This window comes from Acinonyx jubatus, chromosome B3 (genome assembly GCF_027475565.1).
Source record: "Acinonyx jubatus isolate Ajub_Pintada_27869175 chromosome B3, VMU_Ajub_asm_v1.0, whole genome shotgun sequence".
Classification (NCBI taxonomy): domain Eukaryota; kingdom Metazoa; phylum Chordata; class Mammalia; order Carnivora; family Felidae; genus Acinonyx; species Acinonyx jubatus.
This window is the reverse complement of record NC_069386.1, coordinates 34812646-34834056: the sequence shown is the minus strand read 5'-3', so window position 1 is coordinate 34834056 and position 21411 is coordinate 34812646. Positions and strand designations below refer to the sequence as shown.

The following is a 21411-nucleotide window of genomic DNA, read 5'->3' as shown; positions in this document are numbered from 1 at the left end:
AGTTCAAGCCCCGCGTCAGGATCTGTGCCGACAGTTAAGAGCCTGGAGCCTCCTTCCGATTCTGTGTCCCTCTCTCACTCTGATCCTTGCTCGTTCACACTCTCTCTCTCAAGAATAAAATAAAACATTAAAAAATTTTTTTTATGTTTTATTTTATTCTTGAGAGAGAGAAAGAGTGCAAGTGGGGGAGGTGTAGAGAGAGAAGGGGGGAGACACAGAATCCAAAGCAGGCTCCAGGCTCTCAGCTGTCAGCACAGAGCCCGATGTGGGGCTCGAACTCACAGACGGTGAGATCACGGCCTGAGCCAAAGTCAAACGCTTACCCAACTGAACCACCCAGGTGCCCCAAAATATTTTGGGGGGGAAAAAAGAAAGAAACTAAACAAACCAGGCTCAATGCTTAGGAATCTCATTGGTCCAAAGCCTCTTACCTCAAATGACTAGCACAGCAGTGCGTGGCACGTAGTAAGTGCTCAATGAACACTCAGCCAGAAGGATCTCAAATAGCCTCCCTGCATTTATTTTTCAAGGCTTCCTATTGCAGGGTCCCCGTGGCCGCAGATCAACACGGGCAGGAAGGGCCCGGTGGATGAAATGTTGGCATACAGCTGGGAGGGGAGGTGGGTACGCCCTCCGCCAACAGGATGAGGCAGTGCGGTCGAGCCAGACCAGCTGCAAGCCTTCTCGGTGGGTCTCTGGCCGCTGCCCCCACCCCTGAGCCAGGAAGGCAGGCGGCAGGCAGGCTCTGAACCCCCACAGTTACTGTGGTCTATGTGTAGCTACAGCTCTCGGGGGCGGGTGGTTATAAAAGGTTTCCCACCTGCCTACTTCCTCTAGCAAATAGGCCAAGTGTCAGGGTCTTGCGAGTTCAAGGCAAAAAATGAAAAGTAGCTGTCCTTCCCCTTCCCGATACCCTTTAGCAAACATGCGGCCACAGCCTCCCCACAGGTGGGCTCTTCCTTCCTGCAGGGCTCGGTCCGGAGCCCAGCATCCTCTGGTTTTGAGGAAAAGGGACCTGCTGAGAGTTCACATAGCTGTGCCCGGTTCAAGGTTTGGCATCCGGGCCACCAGGTGACCACGGCTCAGAACAAGTTCCCAGTCTCACCCTTCCACCCTACTGGAAGCAGTTCGTGCCTCCTTCACCCACGTCCCAACACCGCAGGTATCCATCCACCAGGGGCCATCAGAACAACTCCACACAGACAAGGAACCTTCTGGAGGCCTGGGGCATCGGCATTCAGGCCCTGTCCTGCGCCCGAACCCAATGAAGGTCTGGCAGCGCGAGATAGGATGACGCAGGGCAGAGAGGGGAGGGGTGGCCGTATACTTGGAGAGCATTTATAGTAAAACAGGGCTTCCCCGTGGCTGGGTCTGGGGTGGGAGGAGAGCACGCTCCTTCCAGCCCCCCTGGTCTCCACCAACAGCAGAAGCGGGACTGAGCCCCACCCATCTCTACGCTGGCCGCCCAACCCCGGGAGTGGGCTCACCACACTGGTGAGTTCACTCAAAGACTGTTTTCACATTTTTTTTTTTTTTTTGAGGGCGGGGATCGCAGGGGGGGAAGCTCCTGGAAATAAAAGCTGGCCGGCCAGAGCCACTCGTAACAACAAGAGTAACAGCTAACACCCACCACCCCAGCTGTTCCCAAGCACGTTCCATGAGTGAGCTCGCAGTAACCCTGTAGGGAAGGCACTTAGAATCACAGTCTCCATGTTTCAGATGGGGACACTGACGCTCGCTCCGCAGTGAAGCAACTTCACTAAACGCCTTCCTACCAAGAAGCCAAATTTTGACATTTTGAGAGAGCCTGGAGAGTTGAAAGAAAAACTACCGTCGGGGTTAATAATTGACAGCATTTCCGATTCGAACAGCTGTTAAAACAGCATTTGGTCCAATTCAAACAAGCCCTAAACATCAGTTCCAAGAAAGGCGGGGGTGGGGGGGGGGGGGGAAGGAAAAATCCAGACATGTGGCTTCAACAATTGGGACAGGTCACAAATCACCAACTGGAACTAGATCACACGTCGGAAAACTCTCGGCGATCCAGGGAATTGTTATCAATAAGGCAGCCGTGGTCCGTGTGAGGCTGGCCCCGGTCCTTCCCTCCGTGCGGGTCCCGCAAAGTCACCGCCTTCTTTGAGCCAGATCCTCAGATACAAACCCAAGAGCAGGTAGGTGCCGGTGGCAGGAAGACGGCCGCCTTTGGAAAAAGGTGTTTGGGGAGGCTGGTGCGGCCTTTGAACATTGCTTTTCAAGTGTGGTTCAAAGCAGGCAGCTTTGCTGGTGGAAAAACACTGTTCCTCAGAAGGCACTAATCTACCAGACACAGACAGAAGCAGTTCAGAGACAGGTGCACAGAGACCCCGTGAGATGAGGAATCTGCGCTCCCGATTGGGCGTGGGGAGTAACGTCTGCCCCGCGTCCCTGTCGAGACTGTTAGGCTAATAGACGACGGAAAACAAGATAGTGGGGGGCAAGGGTAATTTCCCAAGGAGCAAGCTGCTCAGCGTGCCTTAGTGGCTCCCGTCTGCGCGATGATCATCTCCTCATTAAAAGCAGGACCTCCGAACATCTTGCTGTAAACCGAGGGTACCTGAGCATTCTAGAAGGCTGCGTCTCGAACCGCGCTCCCGTATGCACGGCCCTGCTGCTTAACCAGCCTCGGGCCCGGCACGCTGAACGAGGGGGGCCCCCACCTGCTCTTGCTCCCCACCCCACCGCCTTCCTGCTCCTGGCCTGCAGCATCCAGCCAGCGTTTGGCCCTTTTTCTTTTTTGAAAATGTGGCTGACTGCTCGACACAGCCCACAGCCACGTCCACCTGACCCTCTCCCGGCCATTTATTTTCAAACCGCCTGGTCGTCTGTACCCGTGGGCTTTCAGGTGCTTCATTTTCATCTCAGCCAAATGGGAAAAGGGGAGAAGGAGAAATCTGCCACTTTACTTTTTTGTTTTAATTTTTTTTTTTTTAGCATTTGTTTATTGTTGAGAGACAGAGAGGGACAGAGCGCGAGCAGGGGAGGGGCAGAGAGAGAGGGAGACACAGAATCTGAAACAAGTTCCAGGCTCTGAGCTGTCAGCGCAGAGCCCGACGGGGGGCTCGAACTCACGAACTGCGAGATCATGACCTGAGCCGAAGTCGGACGCTTAACCGACGGAGCCACCCAGGCGCCCCGAAATCTGCCACTTTAAAGAACATGTTATGGGGGCGCCATAACATGGTGGCTCGGTCGGTTAAGCGTCCGACTTCGGCTCAGGTCATGATCTCCCGGGTTGTGCGTTCAAGCCCCACAACTCTGTGCTGGCTGCTTGGAGCCTGGAGCCTGCTTCGGGTTCTACGTCTCCCCCCCCTCTCTCTGCTCCTCCCTGCTTGCTCTTTCTCTTAAAAATAAATAAACATTAAAAAAGGTAAAACAAAGAGCACATTATGACCCAAAGGCACGCAGGGCTGGTTCTACCCACCCCCCAGCTCTTCTGCCTCCATCTATCTAGCCGTGTGGCTTTGGGCAAATCACTTCTCTCCCCCAGGTTTCAATTTGGTTGTCTACACAACAGTGGCCAAGTGGTACCTTGTAAGATCTAGGCGAGGTCACTTAGTTTTAGCCTGCGGGGTTCTTGAATTTTAGCCGGGTTTGACCTGGTTCTCGGACTCAAGTCCCGGGGTGTTCAAAGTGAATCTGCTTCATCTTGAATTAAAATCAGAGGGGCACAAGGGGAAGTTGGGGGCTGTGCAGAAGAGGGAGGGTGCAGCAGCCGGGCACCACAACCACTAAGCAACCAAATGCTGGAAGGTTCTGGAACAATGCGCTGGAGTAATTTTAACTTAAAATATCCCATTGCTTTTCCCAGGCAATTCTAAATTGATAGGCCCTCAATTATTGGACTGTACCAAGAAATTCCTTGCCAGGCAGTTTCTGCTCAGATCGAGCTTGGAGAGAACTCAGATAAAGCAAGTGGGTGTTTTATCACCAGCGGGAAGGAAGTCCAGGCACGAAGCGGGGTGAGACCTCCAGCAAAAGCCGGTGTGGGGAGCCCTGGCCCCACAGGCTCTAGGGGAAAATGGCACCCCCACCCCCCCCTTTAAGAAGGGGGGCAAATAAATGATCCACTTAGCAGCTGAGGGAGATAATGACCCCTGCTTCTGGAGGGGCTGGCAGGGTTTACATCACAGATCACTCAATGATAGGTGAGCCTCCTTAAAGGCCCTTTTAGCACTGACATATTGATCAAATTATATATAACTACAATGCCATTAAATATTTATGCCTTCCGAGGAAGCCTGCTGAATTCTTTATGCCGGGAGGGCTTGGTACAAGAAAAGGCCCAGCCTGGTGTGACCCTGACGATCTGTCCCCCGAGGGAGGGAACAGGACGCTGGCTGGGGCCGGCTTATGCCAGACACTGTGTGTGCTAGTCCCCGTGTCCTTCACACAGAGAAGGACGGCAGCGAAGATCCAGTACCCTTGCCTTCATCCAGCTAAGCCCCACGGAAGGGAAGAGTCTGGGGTGCCCGGGGTTGTGACAGGACCCTCCCCGTGCTCCCCGAGAAGGAATCCCGCCTTCTTCTTCTCTGCCTGCTAGAAATCTCCGGCATTTCCTTCGGAGTCTAGGGAGTGAGTGAATCAGGAACAGTGAGCTGAGTGAGGAAGGGGAAAGAGTGTGTGTGGGGACTGGGGGAGAGGACGCACCTAGGCTACTGGCCCTGGAAAGAGTTGGCAAGGCGAAGTCTAGGGACTTGCACGCCAGCCCCAGGCCTGTCCTGCACTCGGGCTTCGGTTTCCTTTGCATGAAGGAGGCAGATTTGGGCCCGGTATAAGAACGAGAGCTCTCAAAAATGAATCAGGCGCTGCGTGTGGGTGAGCGCCCCGTCCTTAGGAACATTCAACGGCGACTCAACAGGGACACGGGGTTAGACGCCACTCCATGGGAGTAACCTGGGCCTAGGTGACAGCCAAGTCCCTCCCCGGCTCTAAGACTCTATGACTTTCATTTCTCAGACTCTCAATCTCCATCCACCGGGCTTCCTGTTAACAAGATCCAATAATCTTTAAATATTTGTTCACTTTAATTTCTTGGTTCCCAAACACATTAAACTCTCCTTGCCTCCCACCCCCACTCCAGGGGATGGCCCTCAAAGAGCTTGCTTGTGTAGACAGAACAGGGAAAGCCTTTTCAGATTAGACCTTCCCCCAACACTGCCCATTCATCCCAGGCGCCACCACCCACCCGCCCCCCCCATCCCTTGGGCCCTCCATCCCCTCCCTCCCCTCAGATAACCCTCTGCCTCCCTCCCCCACCTTCCCAGACTCCATTGGCCAACTCCCACCAGGAGGAAAAATTCTCAATTCAGCCCTGTGGGGTTGCCATGGCAACCCCCAGCCACCTAATCCCCCTTAGAACATTATGCAAATCTCCCCTTGCCCCTCAACAGGCTGTAAAAGTCACATTACCCTTGCAGAGGCAGCTCGTTAAATTTTGGGGGTCTCCCCATAAGGTCAGCACTACAAATGAAACACTGGCTAGGACTTTTTAAGGACAGAGGCTGCCTGGCAAATCTGGGTGGCAGGAAAGGAAAATGAGGTGTGGGGGGTGGCGGGGGGGGGGGGGGACAGGCTGACTGTGGGCAGACACAGAGCCCCATTCTATCCACCCACCACTGAGTTCACCACCAACAAGCTGGTGCCTTCTTAGATTAAAGGGGTCAGAGGGTCCTCTCTCCCGAGACAAGAATGGCAGGAGGGGCGGCATTTCATAGGCCATAAAAATCACGATCGGTTATTTACCAACTTGTTTATGGATCAGTTCCCTCTCAAACAGACCTCCTCCCAAATCACCACCACATTCAACATCTCATTTTACAGATAAGGAAAATGAGGCCCAGAGAGGGCAAAGAGCCGTTCTGGGTCACAAAGCGAGACGGTGGCGACCAACTCTCCCTGCTCTGCAATCGAGAATCCTTCCCCCTACACCAAGGGTTCACAACCAGGGGCAACTGTGCTCCCCTGGGGGGGGGGGGGGGCTTTGGCAATGTCTGGGGACAGGGGTGTCACAACTGGAAAGGCGCTACTGACAGCTAGTGGGTAGGGGCCAGGGAGGCTGCTGATCTTGGGAAACACAGGACAGCCTCACCCCAAAGAATTATCCAGCCTCAAATGTCAAGAATGCCCAGACCGAGCCACCCTGATCTACACGTGGCTGCACACGTTTCACTGGATTCTTCAGAGGCGTTGTCTGGGGCCTTCCCAGCCCCGGAATCAAAGTCTGGAAGTACATATGGGTGGGTCTTGGGGGGGGCCATGCAGGGAGACCACAGAAGACCACGCCTCAATACAGCCTGTGGGAAGAGTCATTGGTTCCTGATTGAAAACAGACCTTAGTTTCTCGTTCTGAACCTGCCTCTGGTCCACCTGAGACCACGAGCCCGTCACTTAACCTCCCCAGATGGCAGTATTCCAGTCAGTGTTCCTGTCAGGGAGTGCTCGGAACACCTACGCTGCTATGCTGTGGGGCTGGGCCTGTGGGGCCAACAAGCAGCAAATGGGAAGGGGCCCTGGAATGTTCCACCGCATCCACAACCCCACGACTCTTGTCCTCGCTCTTTGAGGCCTTGGCAACGCCGGGGACTCTGTCCCATTGGGAGAATACATGGCCGAGGCCTTCCTACATGCAAGAGACTGTACCGAGCAATCAAGAGGCATCATCTTATATGATCCTTGTAACGCTCCCTATGACCGCACGGTCCACCAGATGAAGCCACGAGCCACGGGGGGCCAGTGAACGTTAATGAAAACTCAACGTAAAACTCAGATTCTCACAGCAGCCACATTTCAAGGGCTCCATAAACACGTGCGGCTGCTGGCTACCATACTGGACGGTGAGCTAGACCTTTCCGCCGTTGCAGAAAGTTCTACCGGACGGCACTGCTCTAGCAGGTAGGTGTTATTATTCTCCCCCGCATCAACTGAAGTTCACAGGAAGTCTACGTAGTCAGCCCCAGGTCGCACAGCCAGTTAAGTCCCGACACGGGACTCAAACCCAAGGTTCTCTGGCCTCCAAGCCTGTCCCTCGGCCACCAGGACTTAGCCCTCCCAGCTCCTGATGCTCTGCACCTGACCGGCCAGGATGCCCCTCTGAAAACCAGTGGCTTCTGACGGAGCAACTCGGAGCCCTCCGGCACGGAGGAGCCAGTAAAAAGTCTCATCAGGGACCTGCCCCTCTCCCCACCGGTGGGGCTGGGCAGGGGGGCAGTGAGGGAGAGCCACGTGGAGGCCCCTTGAGAAGGGAGGTCAGACCCAGGTGGGAGAATAGAGAAACTCCAACAGGCCACGAAGAGAGAATTATCTAGACCGCACCCCCACCCGCCCCCTTTATAAGTTCCTACAGGCTGGATACCGCACGCATGTATCGGGGGACACGGAGGCCAGCATCGAGCCGACGGTGAGAGGACTCTGGCAGGGGCGGGGCTGCTCTCTGGGGGCGCTGCTGCTTCTCTGCCCACTTCAGGCTGGCTTCGCGAAGATTCCTTGTTCCTCTGAGATGAAGTGCGAGGGCCTCAGGACCCCAACTGCCAACCTCAACCCCTGCAGAGCCTTCCCCCCCCCCACCCCCCCAGGATGTCTGCCCTGAGGCAAAGCCAGGTAAGATGGCAAGATGACAGCCCTCTCCTGGGGTGGAGGAGCTCAGAGGAAGGGGCCCGTTCCAGGAAAAGCAATGGGGAAGGGTGGAAGGAGAAGGGAGAGCTCTCCTGGACCCATCAGTCCTGGCCGACTCACGGCCTCCACCTACTGGATCTCAGGCTTGCTCTGTTTCCACGGGGGCCACTGAGCCTCTCAGTCTAGACCGTCTGGGATCACCTGTGGCTTCTCCACCGCCCCCTGCGTCTGCCCTACCTCTTTCTGGGCAGGAAGTCTGATAGTTCCTGTCCCCCACCCTGGCCTCACCCACTAGTCCCCCCCCCGCCTGCCCCCACCAGACTGCTCCGCTTTTCCCAGCACCGATCGCCACTGACTCACAAAGCACACCCCCGACAGGACAACCGGTTTCAGACTCCGGGCTCTCCCGAGACGCGTATCTGGGGACCAAGTAGCAGGCCCCCTCCTCCAACCTTCGGGTCACAGACTGGCTGGGTGGTGGTGGAGGAGTCTAGAACCAAAGCCTTCTCGACCAGTTTAGGAAGAGTCCCCCTCCCATGCCCCCAAGGTGCTCTTGGCATTCCCAGTGCTACAGGACCGGGAGAAGGATTCCTGCTCCTTGGAGTCTCCCGTATGAAGAAACAGGTAGCTTTCCTGGGCACACTAAGAAGGAACTTCCTCTGTTGGGCTAGTCTAGTTTTCAATCGGAATTACAAGGGCCACAACAACAGCAACAAACAGCTGAAAAGCTGCGCACGATGGTTACCAAGGATTTAAAAGGACAGCAGGACAAAGTCCTGGCATCTGGAACATTCCATGCCCAAAGAGACAGCCAGGGCATGCCGAATTTGCCAATCTACCCCCAAGCCACTGACCCTCGCGCTTCCTTCTCATAATCCCAATTCAGCCTGGTTTCCCTTCTCTCCCCCCTTCCTAGCCACCCTTCCCCAGTATCTCTGCTCCATCATCTCCCCTCCCAGCTATCTCTTTCCTCACCACCTCCTTTCTTCCCTTTTCACGTTTAAACTGTCCACCGTACAAGGTGAAAAACAAAACAAAAAACTTGAGCTAGATTAAAGACGCTTTAAGATAAAAAAAGAAACTCAGGATGCTTCTCCGTTCCTTCCTCCAATCACAACTTTGCAGCCAAAAGACGTCTCTCTCAGAAGCTGGAGAAAACCTGTATCCTTCCCAGAAAGTCCATAATGCTCTCAGGGTCAGGGACAACCCCCAACTGGAAGGTTACCCTCTGTGAGTCTCCCCTCCCCCAAAACGTGGCCCAGCACCACGCAGGGCTCAGGGGGCCTCAGTGAATACAAAATGGTCCTATCCCTTGGGGGACTCCTGGCGTCATCCTTCCACACACAGCCAGCCCCTGCCCCTGCCGCCCCGTCCAGTTTATGAACACAGCCCTCTAGTGCCCTGGATGTATACAGGTCATTTTCACACCCCGCACTCTGAGGCTTCTGTCCTGCCGTTTGTTTGTCCGACGCCCAAATGCCTGTCGTTTTAGGTTCCTAAGATGAAAATGTCTTCGCTGCTTTGTAAACAATCAAGTGCTACAGAAACACCAGAAGTCGATGTTATCATAATTATGATATGTGGAAGAACAAAATTTTCAAAGTCTGTCCTCCATAAAGGTCTTCTCCTGAGGTTACTTAGTGGTGGTGGTGGCAGCTGCCCCAGGCCCCCAGACCCCGGTCTGTGTCCCTCACTCGGTGGGTGGAAAGGAAGAGGCCCCCTTTCGACACAAAAGCCAAGTCCGTCCACGCTCCCAGCCCTAGTCGTTCCCAAGCTCTCTTTTCACCCTTCAAAGGATGCCATTGGTGAAGGGGAGCTTTGGTGACAGCGGGGACAGGGGAACCTCTTCCCGAAGGGTTGTGTTGCTTCTTCAGAGTCGGCTGGGGTGAAGGGGAGGGAGGTGTTTGTTCTCAGGCAAATCTCCAGGGCTGAGTTAAAGGGTCTCCTGGCTCATAAGCCCCTAAACCCCGCATGAACCTCCACTTGAGAATAAGACCCTCCCCTCCCCACCCTCATGCTTTCCAGAGCCCCCCCACCCCCGCACAGTGAACAGCCTCCGGAACCTGAGCTGAAAGGGCCTTCGAGGTCCCAGGTCCGGGATCTGCCTCTCCAGTAAGTGGAGCCCTCCCCCTCAGTCCCCACAAAGGTGGCCTTAGCCTAAACATTCAGCTAAACATTCAGTGACAGCTGGGCCCCACCCTCAGGCTGACTACAAACAAAAGAACTCCACAACAACACCGGGTGAGAACAGCCCTCCCATCCATTCCTCCAGAAACTCCAGAAAGGCCAAGTCCTAAGAAGCTCCCCCCACCCCCGCCGGGGTTGGGGGGAGGGGGTGCTCCTGTCTGCAGTGGATGCGGGCTTACATCAACCAGCCCACCCTACAGTCCTTTCTTAGGCTCAGGCAGGAAATCCCCCCCTGCCCTAAGTTTCTCCCCGGCCCCCACCGGAGGGGGAACACTTTACCGTGTTAAGGCGAGAGCCAGAAAAGAAAAAGCCGGGAGAGAAAAGCAAGAGAGTGAGAGAGAGCGAGAAAGCAAGCATCTTGGCCCGGGAGTCGCAGAGAGCATTTGTTGAAAACAAGATATTGTCCCTTTAAGCATATAAAAACAAGGCCCTTGAGCACGCAGTTCTCACTCTGGTACACAATTATGGGTGCTTTCAGCTGTCTAGCACTACTTCAAGTGCTCTCTTAAACCAGACTGTCAATGGCATGTTGAAAGCTATTTTGCTGGCTGCTATCATTAATAGCAAAGTGGAGAGAGCTGGCTGATGAGAATTAAATATGGGGGAGGGGCGGGTCAGAACCAGTCATTACAGAATTACCAACAGGAGCAAGGAGGCAATGCCACTTTGGGGAAGAAAGTTCAAACCGGCATGTGGGGGTGGAGAAGGAGGCCCTCCCGCTCCCTCCGCCAACGCGGGGCGTCCCCATCCCCCGCCCCCCACCCCCCCCACCAACGCCCGGAGGGGGGTGGGCCCCGGATGGCCTCGGGCCAGCCCCGCAGAGCCATATGGGGACAGAGGGAGCCACGGAGTCGGGAGTGTGAGAGCAGAGAGGCCTTGGAGATCACTTTGCTGCAAAATGTCACCACCTCGCCTGGCTCCCCAAGCGGAGCCCCGCCCCCCCCCCACCATTCCAGCTTGTGGATGGTGCTTCCAATTGCCTTTCCAAGAGCGGTTGCCACCCAGATTGAGGAGCAGCGTCCTCCCCCTCCTCCCCCCAGGCTGGCTTTCTGCTGGCTTCTGCCTCATAAACCCCTGCCCTCCCTCTAAGTCTCGGCTCAGGTAACAGCTCTTCGGTGTAGTCTTCTGTGCCCCCCCCATCCCCCTTCCCCTCCCCCTTTCCGGGGAAGCATAAGCTGTTCTGTCCTGGGTACTCCTCCTGTGACACTGGGGCCGTATTAGCACTTACCTCACTGCACTGCCATGACTTATTTAGATGCCAACTCCCCAGCGGAGGGAATGGTGTCTGATTCGGCTGTGTAACCAGCCCCGGCCCACACCCAGCACATCCCAGGCCCCTAATAACCGTTTTGGAACAGCTCCAACCCCCTCATTTTACTGATGAAGAAACTGGATGCCGAGAGCCATAGGAGGAAGCCTGCAGAGCTGGTAGCCAACCCACAATTAAAACCCTCACTTCCTACTCCCAGAGCTCAGGGAACCAGAATCCCACCCTCTGATGACCCCAGTAATTCTGAGTAAAGGTAAACCAGCGTGTTTGCTGAGCACCTGTTACGTGCCAAGCGCCCGTAAGAGACCCCAGCAGAGGGGCTTCCTCCGTGGCCACCAAAAAAGGAGATGACAAAGTGTGAGAAAGGGCGCCATGCAGGCCAGATCGCAGGCGGGAAACCCCACTGAGGTTTGGCCTTGACTACCTTTTGGTCCCAAGTGTCCCAGGATTTTGTGCAAACGGATAGGGATAGGAAAGCAGTTTCCCACGCAGGAGGGAAAAGGGAGCTCACTCCTACAGCGGAACGGAAACCGAGGGCCTCTGACACAGACCAGACCCTCTCTATACTAAGTGGAGGAGAAGGACCCCAAGGAGAAAAAGAGCTCCGTGCCCTCCGGGGGCCCCTGGTCCAGAAGAGTTCATGGAAAGAAGGAAGAGTCAGGCTCAGTTTCCTCGGATGAGCCGAGGCCATCCCAATGATCAAGCGTATGAGAAGCAAAAGAGCACACGAATCTCACTCCATATAGCAACAGCAGAGTGAAGAACGGGGGTCCAGAGAAGGCTAGGGTGGAAGGCAGTCTGGGGCGGGAGCTCCTCGCAGGTGCACAGGACAGGGGGCAGGGGGCTTTGAGCTCGGCAGACCCCCAAAGCTGACCATGGCAGGCCCTCGGCGCAGTGAGAGAGGAGCTAAGTGACTGTAGAAAGACTCTCCTCAGCAAGAGTGACCAGCCGGGAAAGGTGAGGTGGAAACCAGGGCCTAGGAGGAGTACTTGGATGCCAGCAACCACCCTCCCCCCCCCCACTCCGGAACTCTTCTTAGCTCAACCCAGACGCACCCCACAAACAGGAACTCCTGGGCAGGGTCTTTGTAACCTCGCCACCTGCTGGCTCCCTCTGGCCACCCGGCCTTCAACACTGATGGTCCCCAAACTTCAACTTGTACCTGGACATCTTCCAGCCAAGCCCCTAATTACTTAGGTGATGAGAGGGGAGGGGACAAACGGAGATCTCCCATCTCCTTCTTCAGCCCCGTGTTCCGGCCACGGCCCGTGGCCTTCTGTATCCTTGGGTAAAAAGGTCACAGGCCTTACCTCACCCATGAACCTGACCTCTGGGGTCGCTAGTTCCGCACTGGGTTTATTATTACGCACATCAAATCATTAGATGTGCAAATAGCTGGCAATTCAGAAGAGGACAGTGGGCAAAAAGCATCCAGCTGATATGGTTATACAACCCGAAATGGGGTACTTTGTACTTTGGTATAGCCGGGTTCGCAGGCATCGCCTTAGCCTCTTGACATAATGCAGAAAGCGGCAATGACAATTAAAGCCACAGAGTGCTATCGGTTAGTAAACAAATACACCTCACCTCTGGAGTCTTGCTAAACAGAGACCTGGGCTCGGGACAAAAGGTTGCATTAGCAGCCCCAGCACTAATGCGAGACTGGGTAACTGGGTATCTCAGCTCCCCTCCCTGGCCTCAGTTTCCTCATCTGCAACCTGGAATGGTTTGCATAAGAAGCCAGAGGGCTCCCCCCGCCCCCCCCCCCTTCTAGGATGCCAAGAGAAACTTGGAGGAAGGGTTGCTCCTCTGGGTTTATAGAAAAAGGGTGACCGTAAAAAGGGTTGGCATAGCGCTGCCCCAAAGTGCAAATGTCTCAAGTTCTCTTTTGAAACCTCAGTGCTCACCGGGGGATGGTGAAGACGGCCTGACCCAGCTTCTCGTGCCTCAAACCCCACAGCCAACAGGTGCTCTGGGGCGCTCCTTTCGAAGCTGGCTTTGCTGGCACTGGAGAGCCTCGGCAGGGACAGGACAGGAATCAATGAGCTGGCCAGCCATCATCGCCTCCCTGGCCTCCCTGAATCACCCTTGACATTCTGCCTGGAAGCAGGGGCTTAGAGGAGGTGGGTGACCCCTTGAAAGCTCAGGCCAGGCCCGTGATTCTGTAATCTTTGCTTTGCCATAATTAGGGAGGTAGGCAGAGGCGTAGGAGGAGAAACCATTTATTACTTCTGTGGGATTTGACAGCTTGAAAGAAGAACGAGAAGGATACAGGGAAACAGCCAGCAGGAGCCAGCCACAGTGAGCTTAACCTCTCGGTAAAATAAAAAACGGGCTGGACGCACCTCGTCAGCTGCCCTCTGTCAATACCCAGGGCCTATCGGGCAGACCCGGAGGTTCCCAACTAACAGGCATTTCCCCAGAGACAGCAAAGAAGACCTTTTTTTTTAAAAAAAAAAAAGCGGTGGCGGTGGTGGTGGCGGTGAAGGGGGGGCGGGGTGCACATGAGCGAGCAGGCGGAGGACCCCCACGCTTTCCAAAGTGCCAGCTCTGGAGATCACCTATTACATAAAGGTACAGACAGTCCCCACCCCCACCCCTGAGCTTAAAGACGAAGAATCCAGCCTGTTTGTTCCAGGCAGATGTAATCACACGTACAGTCAAGTCTAGAGGGCAGGACACTGCATGAATAATTCAAGCGCTCCAGTCACTTGATGGTGTGTGCAGATAAAACACCAGTCAACCGCTAAACAGGTCAGCTGATAAACTTGTTTGCTCAGGCCTAACCACCATCCGCCAAATGCACCCGAGACCCACACTACAATTAGTGGCTGGGTTTTCTTCTGCAGAACCCCGGCAAGCCTAGGGAGTGGCCAGCCCCATTAGGTCAGGGTTGCAGGTTAGTTTCTTCACCTCCCTGCCTCTTTGTTCCTCCACAGCCTCCGGGCGATTTCACCCAACTCCAGAGATTGCCATAAACCCAGTGAAGGCACCAGAAGGCAACACTCATTCGTGCTGGGAAAGCAAAGGGGAGCTGGCTGTAGGGCAGAGGTGACTGGCAGGCAGGGTGAAGCACCCATTTCGAGAATCCAGAGGCCTGGACTGGAGTCCCAGCCCTGCGCTATGGGCCTCCCTGAAGCCTCAGTTTCCCCGCCTGTACAAAGGGTGCAAACGCTCCGTCTGCCTGCCTCTCGCAGCTGAGAGGATTAAATGGGACCGTGTTGCCAAACCTCAGGCATTCTCCCCCTGAGAACCCTGTCTGGGGAATAGCCAGAAGTCCCAGATGCACACAGCTGCTCTTTGTGCAAACCCCACCACCACATGCGTTAAGGCGGTTAACTCTTCCTGAGTTCAGAGTCTCCCCAGGACTCCGGGAACACCTTTGCTCCACCAGCCAAGGTGGACTCGAGCCAAAGAACCAACCACTCACAGACACGGGGAACACCACCCATGCAGACCTCAACATGCAACGACATATTACGCCTTAATTATGAAGCTCTTAGAATAACTGCTGCTATAAATTTTAAACCTGGGTGCAATTACCCTCTTTAAACACACCCAAGATACTAAGCACCGAGGGAAAAAAAAAAAAAGGAAAAAGAGGAGGTGGAGAAAGGGAGAAGGTGGCACCTTGCCTAACACCCCAAGGGTCCCTGAACACCCGAGGTCCACTCCATGCGTTCAGTCCCACCTAAAGTTGGGCAGCACCTGCCTCCAGTCCATTCTGCCGAAGAGAAACATCTCAATATACAAAGCCGTGGCTGCTTGTGATTTCTGTGGGTTAAGAAGTGAAAACTTGGTAGCCTTCCTATGCTAATCCCTCAGGAAGCCACAAACTGGCTTCCCACATCGCCCAGTAAACTCAGGCCCCTTTCCGGCTGCCCTTCACCCAACACTGGGGCTCCTCCAGGACAGAAAGGAAACCACAGATTCAAAAGGCTTTATAGGAAGCCACCGGAGCAGGCCGCAAGGGACAGGCATTTCAGGGTCACCTGCCCTTCTCACCTGCCCCAGACCCTGCCCCCTTCAAGAGCAGATTTTAAACCCCCGTCAACGACTGTTCATTTAGGGCAGCAAATCCATTCAAGTCACGGTCACCAAAGGCTAGAATGAGTCAACAGTCTTCTGAGATTTCAAGAACACCAATTGTTAAAAAGAACAACCGGCCTGCGCCATTTATTCGTGCCAAGTCACTTCTAATCGCTGGCCAAGCCAAATTACAGACAGCCTCTCCTTGGAACACAAATACACAAACAGGCCTCTCCCACAGCCCAGCCTAGCACCCGGGACTAGTTACTGATATGCACTGAGATAAAGGCTGTTTGTATTTGCTCGGTTTGAGGTATACTGTTATTAGGAGAATGACAATACGAGGTAGTTTACATATCCATTAAACAACACCACACTAGCTAAACTGGTTTGACTTCAGGATTTCAAAGCTGAGCCCAACTACCAGCCACCTCCGAGGTCCTGGCGAGGCAGCCCTGGGCAAGTTACTTCACCTCTCTGCTTCAGCTTCCTTCTCTGTAAAATGGGGACCCGGGCTGCCTTCAAACGAAGATTGAGAGGAGAAAGCTGCCTCGCAAACGTTAACACATGAGGGCTATATTTCATCCTGGCTTCGTATTTTTAAGCAGTTAGTGGCTTGTTCCCTTAAATTTTGACAGCTCAGCCTGGCTTTAAAGACTCTTGAAATTTAATCTTATCAAGGTAGAACATCAAATTGTTACGCGCAGGCAGGCACACACGCGCGTGCCCGCGCACACACACGCGCGCGCACACACACACACACACCCCTCCTGCATTTCCCCTTGAGAATTTTATATTAAAACACTTAAAAGCAGCCAGCTAGCCCCCTCTGGGTTTCAGGAGTTTGTAAAGCAGATCCTGAAGGCACAACGTTTCCTCCGCTCCTTTATACCAAGATCCAAGACCAGGGCTAATTTCACAAGCTCAGGTGCCAAAAACTCATGCCCAAGAAATCAGCAACGCCTCAGACCCTGCATTTCAGAGACCGGATCCACATGCTCTTCGAGGAGAAGGAGGGGGAACAGAAGACGAGGCTCCTTTTCAAAGGGCAGGGGCCATAAGAAACCCATTTATTAGGTTTTTAACCGCTAGGTAGATTTCGAGAAGAAAAGCACTTACCTGCTTGTGCATTTCGATGTTCAAGCCATAGGACATCTCATAGTACTAAAAGCAAAAAGAATTGCCATTAACAGGCAACCCCCAGTCATCTGTTCACTTTCCAAAATCAGCTTTGGGGCCAGGTTTCTGGCCAAATCACACTTTTAGGATACATCTGCTAACAAAGTTCAAGTCAAACCCCAAAGCCTGCTATAGGGGGGTTGAAGGGCTGACCAGGGGTGAATGTGGCTCTCGTCTCTACAGAACATTATCGATGCAGCAGTAAGAGAAGCTGGGCCCTCCCTCCCTTTCACAAGCACCTCGTGGGCCATATATCCTGTTTATACAAGGTTCGGGTTCAACAGGGAATCGTGTGTACGCTGGGCCCCTCTTGTCCTCTGAGAGTTATTTAGCAATGTGTCAAAGGCCTCTTATGTGGAAAGCAGTGCAGGGAGGGCGCTTAAGTGCCTCCCATGTCCTCTCAACAAACAGAAGATGGAAACTCAGGGCAACAGACACTGGGAAAGGGAAGAGAGTCTACCCTACTGCGCCAAGGCTGACGAGGCTGGGGTATCCCTGCTGAGGGAGGGGAGTGGAGGCAGAGAGCTTTGAAAGGCTCCTCCGCTCTCACAAAACCCTGGGGAACGAAGGGGGGGGGCGCGTGCAGGGGATAGGCGGAGAGGGCTCCTGTCCCACTCTGGCTAGATCCCAGGGCTGCAAGGCAGCAAAGTTTCCCAACACTCCCCGGAGGTCCCTAACAGAGATGTTATCCCACCCAGACGTGAGCTGATCCAGTCCTATCTTACTAACCAAGACAGGGGCCACCAGTCCCTCTGGGAAACCTTCAGGCCACAAACTAAAGGGCACGAAGGTAGCGCAAAAGCGCCCCGCCTGGATTTGGGTTTCCCTTTCGGCCCCTCCTCTCACCCACCCTCCTCCAACTGGCCCGGGCTAAGGGGGCGGGGGGGGGGGGGGGGGGAGCAGTGGCGGGTCGGGGGCACACTCGGATAACCCCGGCTCCCAAGGCTGCCCGGCGGCTGGCCGCGGCGGGCCGGGGACTCGGCTGCAGGGTCCCCCAGACCCCCGCCCCGGGCCCGCCCTGGCCCCGGCCCGCGGCCGCCTCTCACCATCACGTAATGGCGCTGCATCTCGGTCTTCTCGTTCGCCAGCTTGTCGTACTCCACTTTGAGGCTACGAGGGCAGGAGGAGCCGGCTCAGGCCCGGGGCCCGCACTGCCTCCTCCGAGGCCCCAACGTCAGGGCCTCTGAGAACCGCTTTACCACTTCCTGAACGCCCCCCCCTCCGCCCCTTGGGGGACCCCTGTCACCCCGCAGCCCCGGGGCGGAGGGGGTTCGGGTCCTCGCCGCGGGGGAGGGAGGGACACAACTTGAAACTTCCGCGGCCGAGCGCGTGGACTGCTCAGGGCCGCGGGGGCCGGGGCGGGGGGAGGGAGGGGGGTGGAGAACCCGGCTCGTGACCCCCGGAGCGGGCCCGCCGCGACCCCGACCCTCACCCCGCCGGCGGCCCAGGGTGCCGGGAGGCTGCGGGCAGCCAAGGGTTAAGGCGCCGCGCTCGGAAAGGGGAAACAAAAGGCGGAGGCCCCGGCTGCCCCGCCGCCCCGGGTCGGGAGCCCCCTCCGTCCCCGCGGGGGGGTGGCAGGAGCCGCGGCGGGGACGCCCCTTCCCGCCGGCCCCGGGGAGGCCCCCACCGGCCTTACCTGTGATATTGAGCTTGCAGGAACTGGAATTCGTCTTTGATCCTGTCACAAGACTCAGCCACCGTGAATTTAAATCCCGGCTGCCCGGGTTGATGGGGAGCCTGGAGCCCGCGAGGACGAGACAGGGGAGGGGGCGGGGGCGTCAGACTGGGCTCCGGGCGGCCCCAGCCCCTCCGCGGCTTCCCCCGGCTCCCCCCGCCCAACCCGGGAGGCCACCCTCACAGCCCAGAGCCTTCCCAGCAAGTTTCTCAGCCGCCCGACGGGGTGGGGTGGGGGGGGGCGCCCCAATCCTTCCCCATTGGCGGCGGGGCTCATCCCTTGCACGAAGGGGCTCCCTTCCCAAGTAAGACCGGCACTGGAACATAGCCGGGTGAGTTGGGAGATTGGGGAGAGGGAGCGGGGGAGGAGGGGGGCAGCGTGAAAACAAACAGTTCCGCTGGAACACAGGCAACCCCCCCAACGCCACTCGGGCGGAATTAACCTCCTCTCTCCACGGCGCCCCCCCATCCCCATCCCCTTTGTGTGAGCGCGCGCGCGCGCGCGCACACACACACACACACACACACGCACGCACACACCATAAAGGTAGCAACAAGCAAAATGGAGGTGCCAGATAAACTGCCTCGTTTACCCTGCCATGATAGATGCTTAAATAAACCGAGTTGCAATTACTCACCGGATGTCTGCCTTGCGGATACATGGCAGGGAGGGGTCGTGATTCCGAGAGCGTGGAAGCGCCGAGAGCTCGGGCCGGGGAGGTGCGGGGGAGGGGGGAGCCAAGCCCGAGCGGGGGGCGGCCGGGAAACCGAGTGCTCGCCCCCGGCCCCCCCAGCCCGCTCTCGCAGCGAAATCCCAGAGTCGGGCGCCCGCCCCAAGTGGAGACAAAGAGCTGCGGAGCAGGCGGCAAAGTCGTCGGCGGGCGCCGAGGCCGGGCGGCGGACGCGGGCTTTGTGCGCCTAGGGCTCGGCGGTCTGCGGCCGGCCGCCTTCCCCCCGCTGCGTGGAGCGCGTCAGGGCCGGGGACAGCGCGGACATCGTCGTCTCCCCGGTGGCTCCGGCGCGGGGTCCCGAGGCCGGGGTCTCCTCCTGGAGCGACTGCGGACCCCCTCCGGATCACTCGGCGAGTCGCGCCGTGAGGGGGGCGCGCCGAGGCAGCCCCAGCATCCGGGGCGCGCGGGTCCGATCCCAGAGGCGGCGCTCGGGGAGAAGAGGAAGGAGGCTAGCACCCAGGTGGCGGCTGGGGGCCGCAGGAGCGCCGGAGGGTGAGGGCGGGAGCCCGGCGCGGGCGCTTAGACGCCCCCCCTCGGAGAGGAGAGCCTGCTGTTCCGTCTGCTACTGCCGCCGCCGCCGCAGCCGCCGCCGCCGCCGCCGCTGCAAGCCCTTCCCAGGGCCGAGGAGGAAACTCCAGGCTCAGTAGGTGCAAATCAGCTGCCCTGGCATCCTAACTCCAGCGGGCACAGGAAGCCTCCGCAAAGGGGTCCTCGCTGCTCCCAGCTTGAGCGCCGCGTCCCCAGCGAGGAGCGCTCGGCGCCGCCACCGCCGCCTCGGAGCGCACAGGCAGGAGAGAGCGCAGCCCGAGACCGGGGAGCTCTGCGGCTTCCTTCCTTCCCCTCGGCCTGGCTCTTCTCTCCGCGCCCGAAAAACCCCCCAACACACACACCCCAAACACACACACACACACGCACACACACACACGCACACACACCCAAAAAAGTGCCCGGGACCTGCGGATACCACACACAGACAGGCGAGGGGGACGAGCACGAGGTCTGAACTGCCGCGAGAGCAGTTCCAAATAGGGACTGAAAAGTAACAAAATAATGTGGCAGCTTCGCCCGGTGCTGGCCAATGGGAGTGCGGGGCCCCCACGTGGGGCTACCGGACTCGGCCTGCGACTGGGCGCCGCCGGGCGCGACGTCACAATGCCCTCTTGTGTCTAAAACTATGCATGAAAAGTAGCAATCAGGCCCTACCCGCTGGTGACTTTCGCATGGGAGTGAAAAACAGCGCTCCTCAGATCAGGAATTAACCGAAAGACATATAATAAATAGATATATATTATAGTGCTGGGCTGCTAGACTTTTTTTCTCCTGCCTCTCTCTTTTTTTTTTTCCCACGATCTACTAGCAAATAATTATTTGGCGGGAGGGGGAAACAGGGGAACCCGAGGAATAACAACAAAAGAAAAAAAGACAAGCCGTACGGTCCTCGAAACCTGTGGCTGGTGGTAATGTATCAGTTTATTCTGCAGTGGCGGCGAACGATTCCTCCCTGGAATCTCATTAGGTCTGCAAAGCAGCCCAATTAGATACTATAAAACAAACAGAATCACTTTGTCACTTTAATGTTTTCACTTCGCAGGATTTAGGACTGAGAAAATGGTGGGTCCCAAAGTTGCCTCCCACCTTAAAAAATTTGCTGGGAACTGAGGGTGTCCCTCTCTTTACCCCTTCTCTTGCCCTCCCTCCCCGTTCCACTGGCCCCCAGCTTTTTTTTTTTTTTCTTCTTTGTTCATTCGTCCTTCTTTTCAGAAAGCCAAATAAACAGCGTCTTTGATGTGCGGCGGCTGCCGGCTAGAAGTCTGAGGAACTCTGGCTTGGCGGGCAGCGCAGATGGAAGGGCCGGCTGCCGGCGGACAAACGGCCCAGTTCCCGAGGTTCCTCACCGCGCGCTGGGGCCAGGGGAGCGGAGGAGGGGATGGGGAGGCGGCCCTGCCCTGCCGCGGCCGGGGAGCTCCCCGTTCCGACCCGGTTTGCCCGGCCTGCTCGAGGCAGTGTTGCGGCGTCGGCGGAAGCCTGCGGAGGGGCTCGCGTGCGGGCCCGTGGGTGTCTCGGCAGCCAGCCTCGACGCCTCGGGAGGCGCAGACGCTCGCCTGCCCCCGCGCGCTCCTCGCGCACCCCCAACCGCCGCGCCTCCGGGACTCCCCGCGCGGTCGCACAGGCCACTCGACTCCGGGGCCAGTCCGCCCCGCAAACGGATAGCCTCGATCTGCTGCTCGGGGTTACGTCAGGGCAGACGGGCGGTGGGGGAACGGCCGCGCCCCGGACCCCCGCGGGCCCCGCCGGGTGGACGGGCCCAACGGGCGCCTGCAGGTCCCTCCCCGGCATCTCCGCGAAAGCGCACGCACCCCGGGGCCGGTGGCGGGCGCGCGCGAGCCGGCCGCGCGCCCCCGGATCTATATTTTCCCCTCATTAGGATCTGGAGTTCGCTCTTTGCATCTTAATGAGGAGCTGAGAGCGAGCGGGCGCTCGGAGGCCGGTGCGCAGGGAGTTACACGTGAGCGCCCGCCTCGGAGTTGAACCTCCCCGCGCCCGCTCCGGCCGCCAGCCCTGAACCGCGCTCCTCTCTTCATTTATTTATTTTCCTAAATAAAAACATAAATCGTGTGCGGCGCGCACCGAAGAGGGGGGTAGAGAGAAGCCCGGGTCGACAGATGCGAGCATCTGGCCGCAGCATTCATT

At 56.9% G+C, this 21411-nt stretch overlaps 1 protein-coding gene across 12 annotated transcripts in view; it reads right to left on the bottom strand.

Annotated features, from left to right (window-relative positions):
- Positions 1–19772, bottom strand: part of TLE3 (TLE family member 3, transcriptional corepressor) — a 48844-nt gene extending 29072 nt beyond the window's left edge. For 5 of the 12 annotated variants that reach the window (XM_027067656.2, XM_027067657.2, XM_053223803.1 and 2 more), the window contains exons 1-4: positions 18628–19771; positions 17952–18052; positions 17362–17425; positions 16256–16300 (exon numbers count right to left, since the gene is read on the bottom strand). In XM_027067656.2, the coding sequence (XP_026923457.1) occupies positions 16256–16300; positions 17362–17425; positions 17952–18052; positions 18628–18651 (234 nt within the window). In that variant the 5' untranslated portion in view covers positions 18652–19771. Of the gene's footprint in view, positions 1–16255; positions 16301–17361; positions 17426–17951; positions 18053–18627 lie in introns of all 12 variants that reach the window. The other 7 variants (XM_027067658.2, XM_027067659.2, XM_027067661.2 and 4 more) reach the window with 3 other exon arrangements.
- Between the last annotated feature and the right edge of the window lie 1639 nt (positions 19773–21411).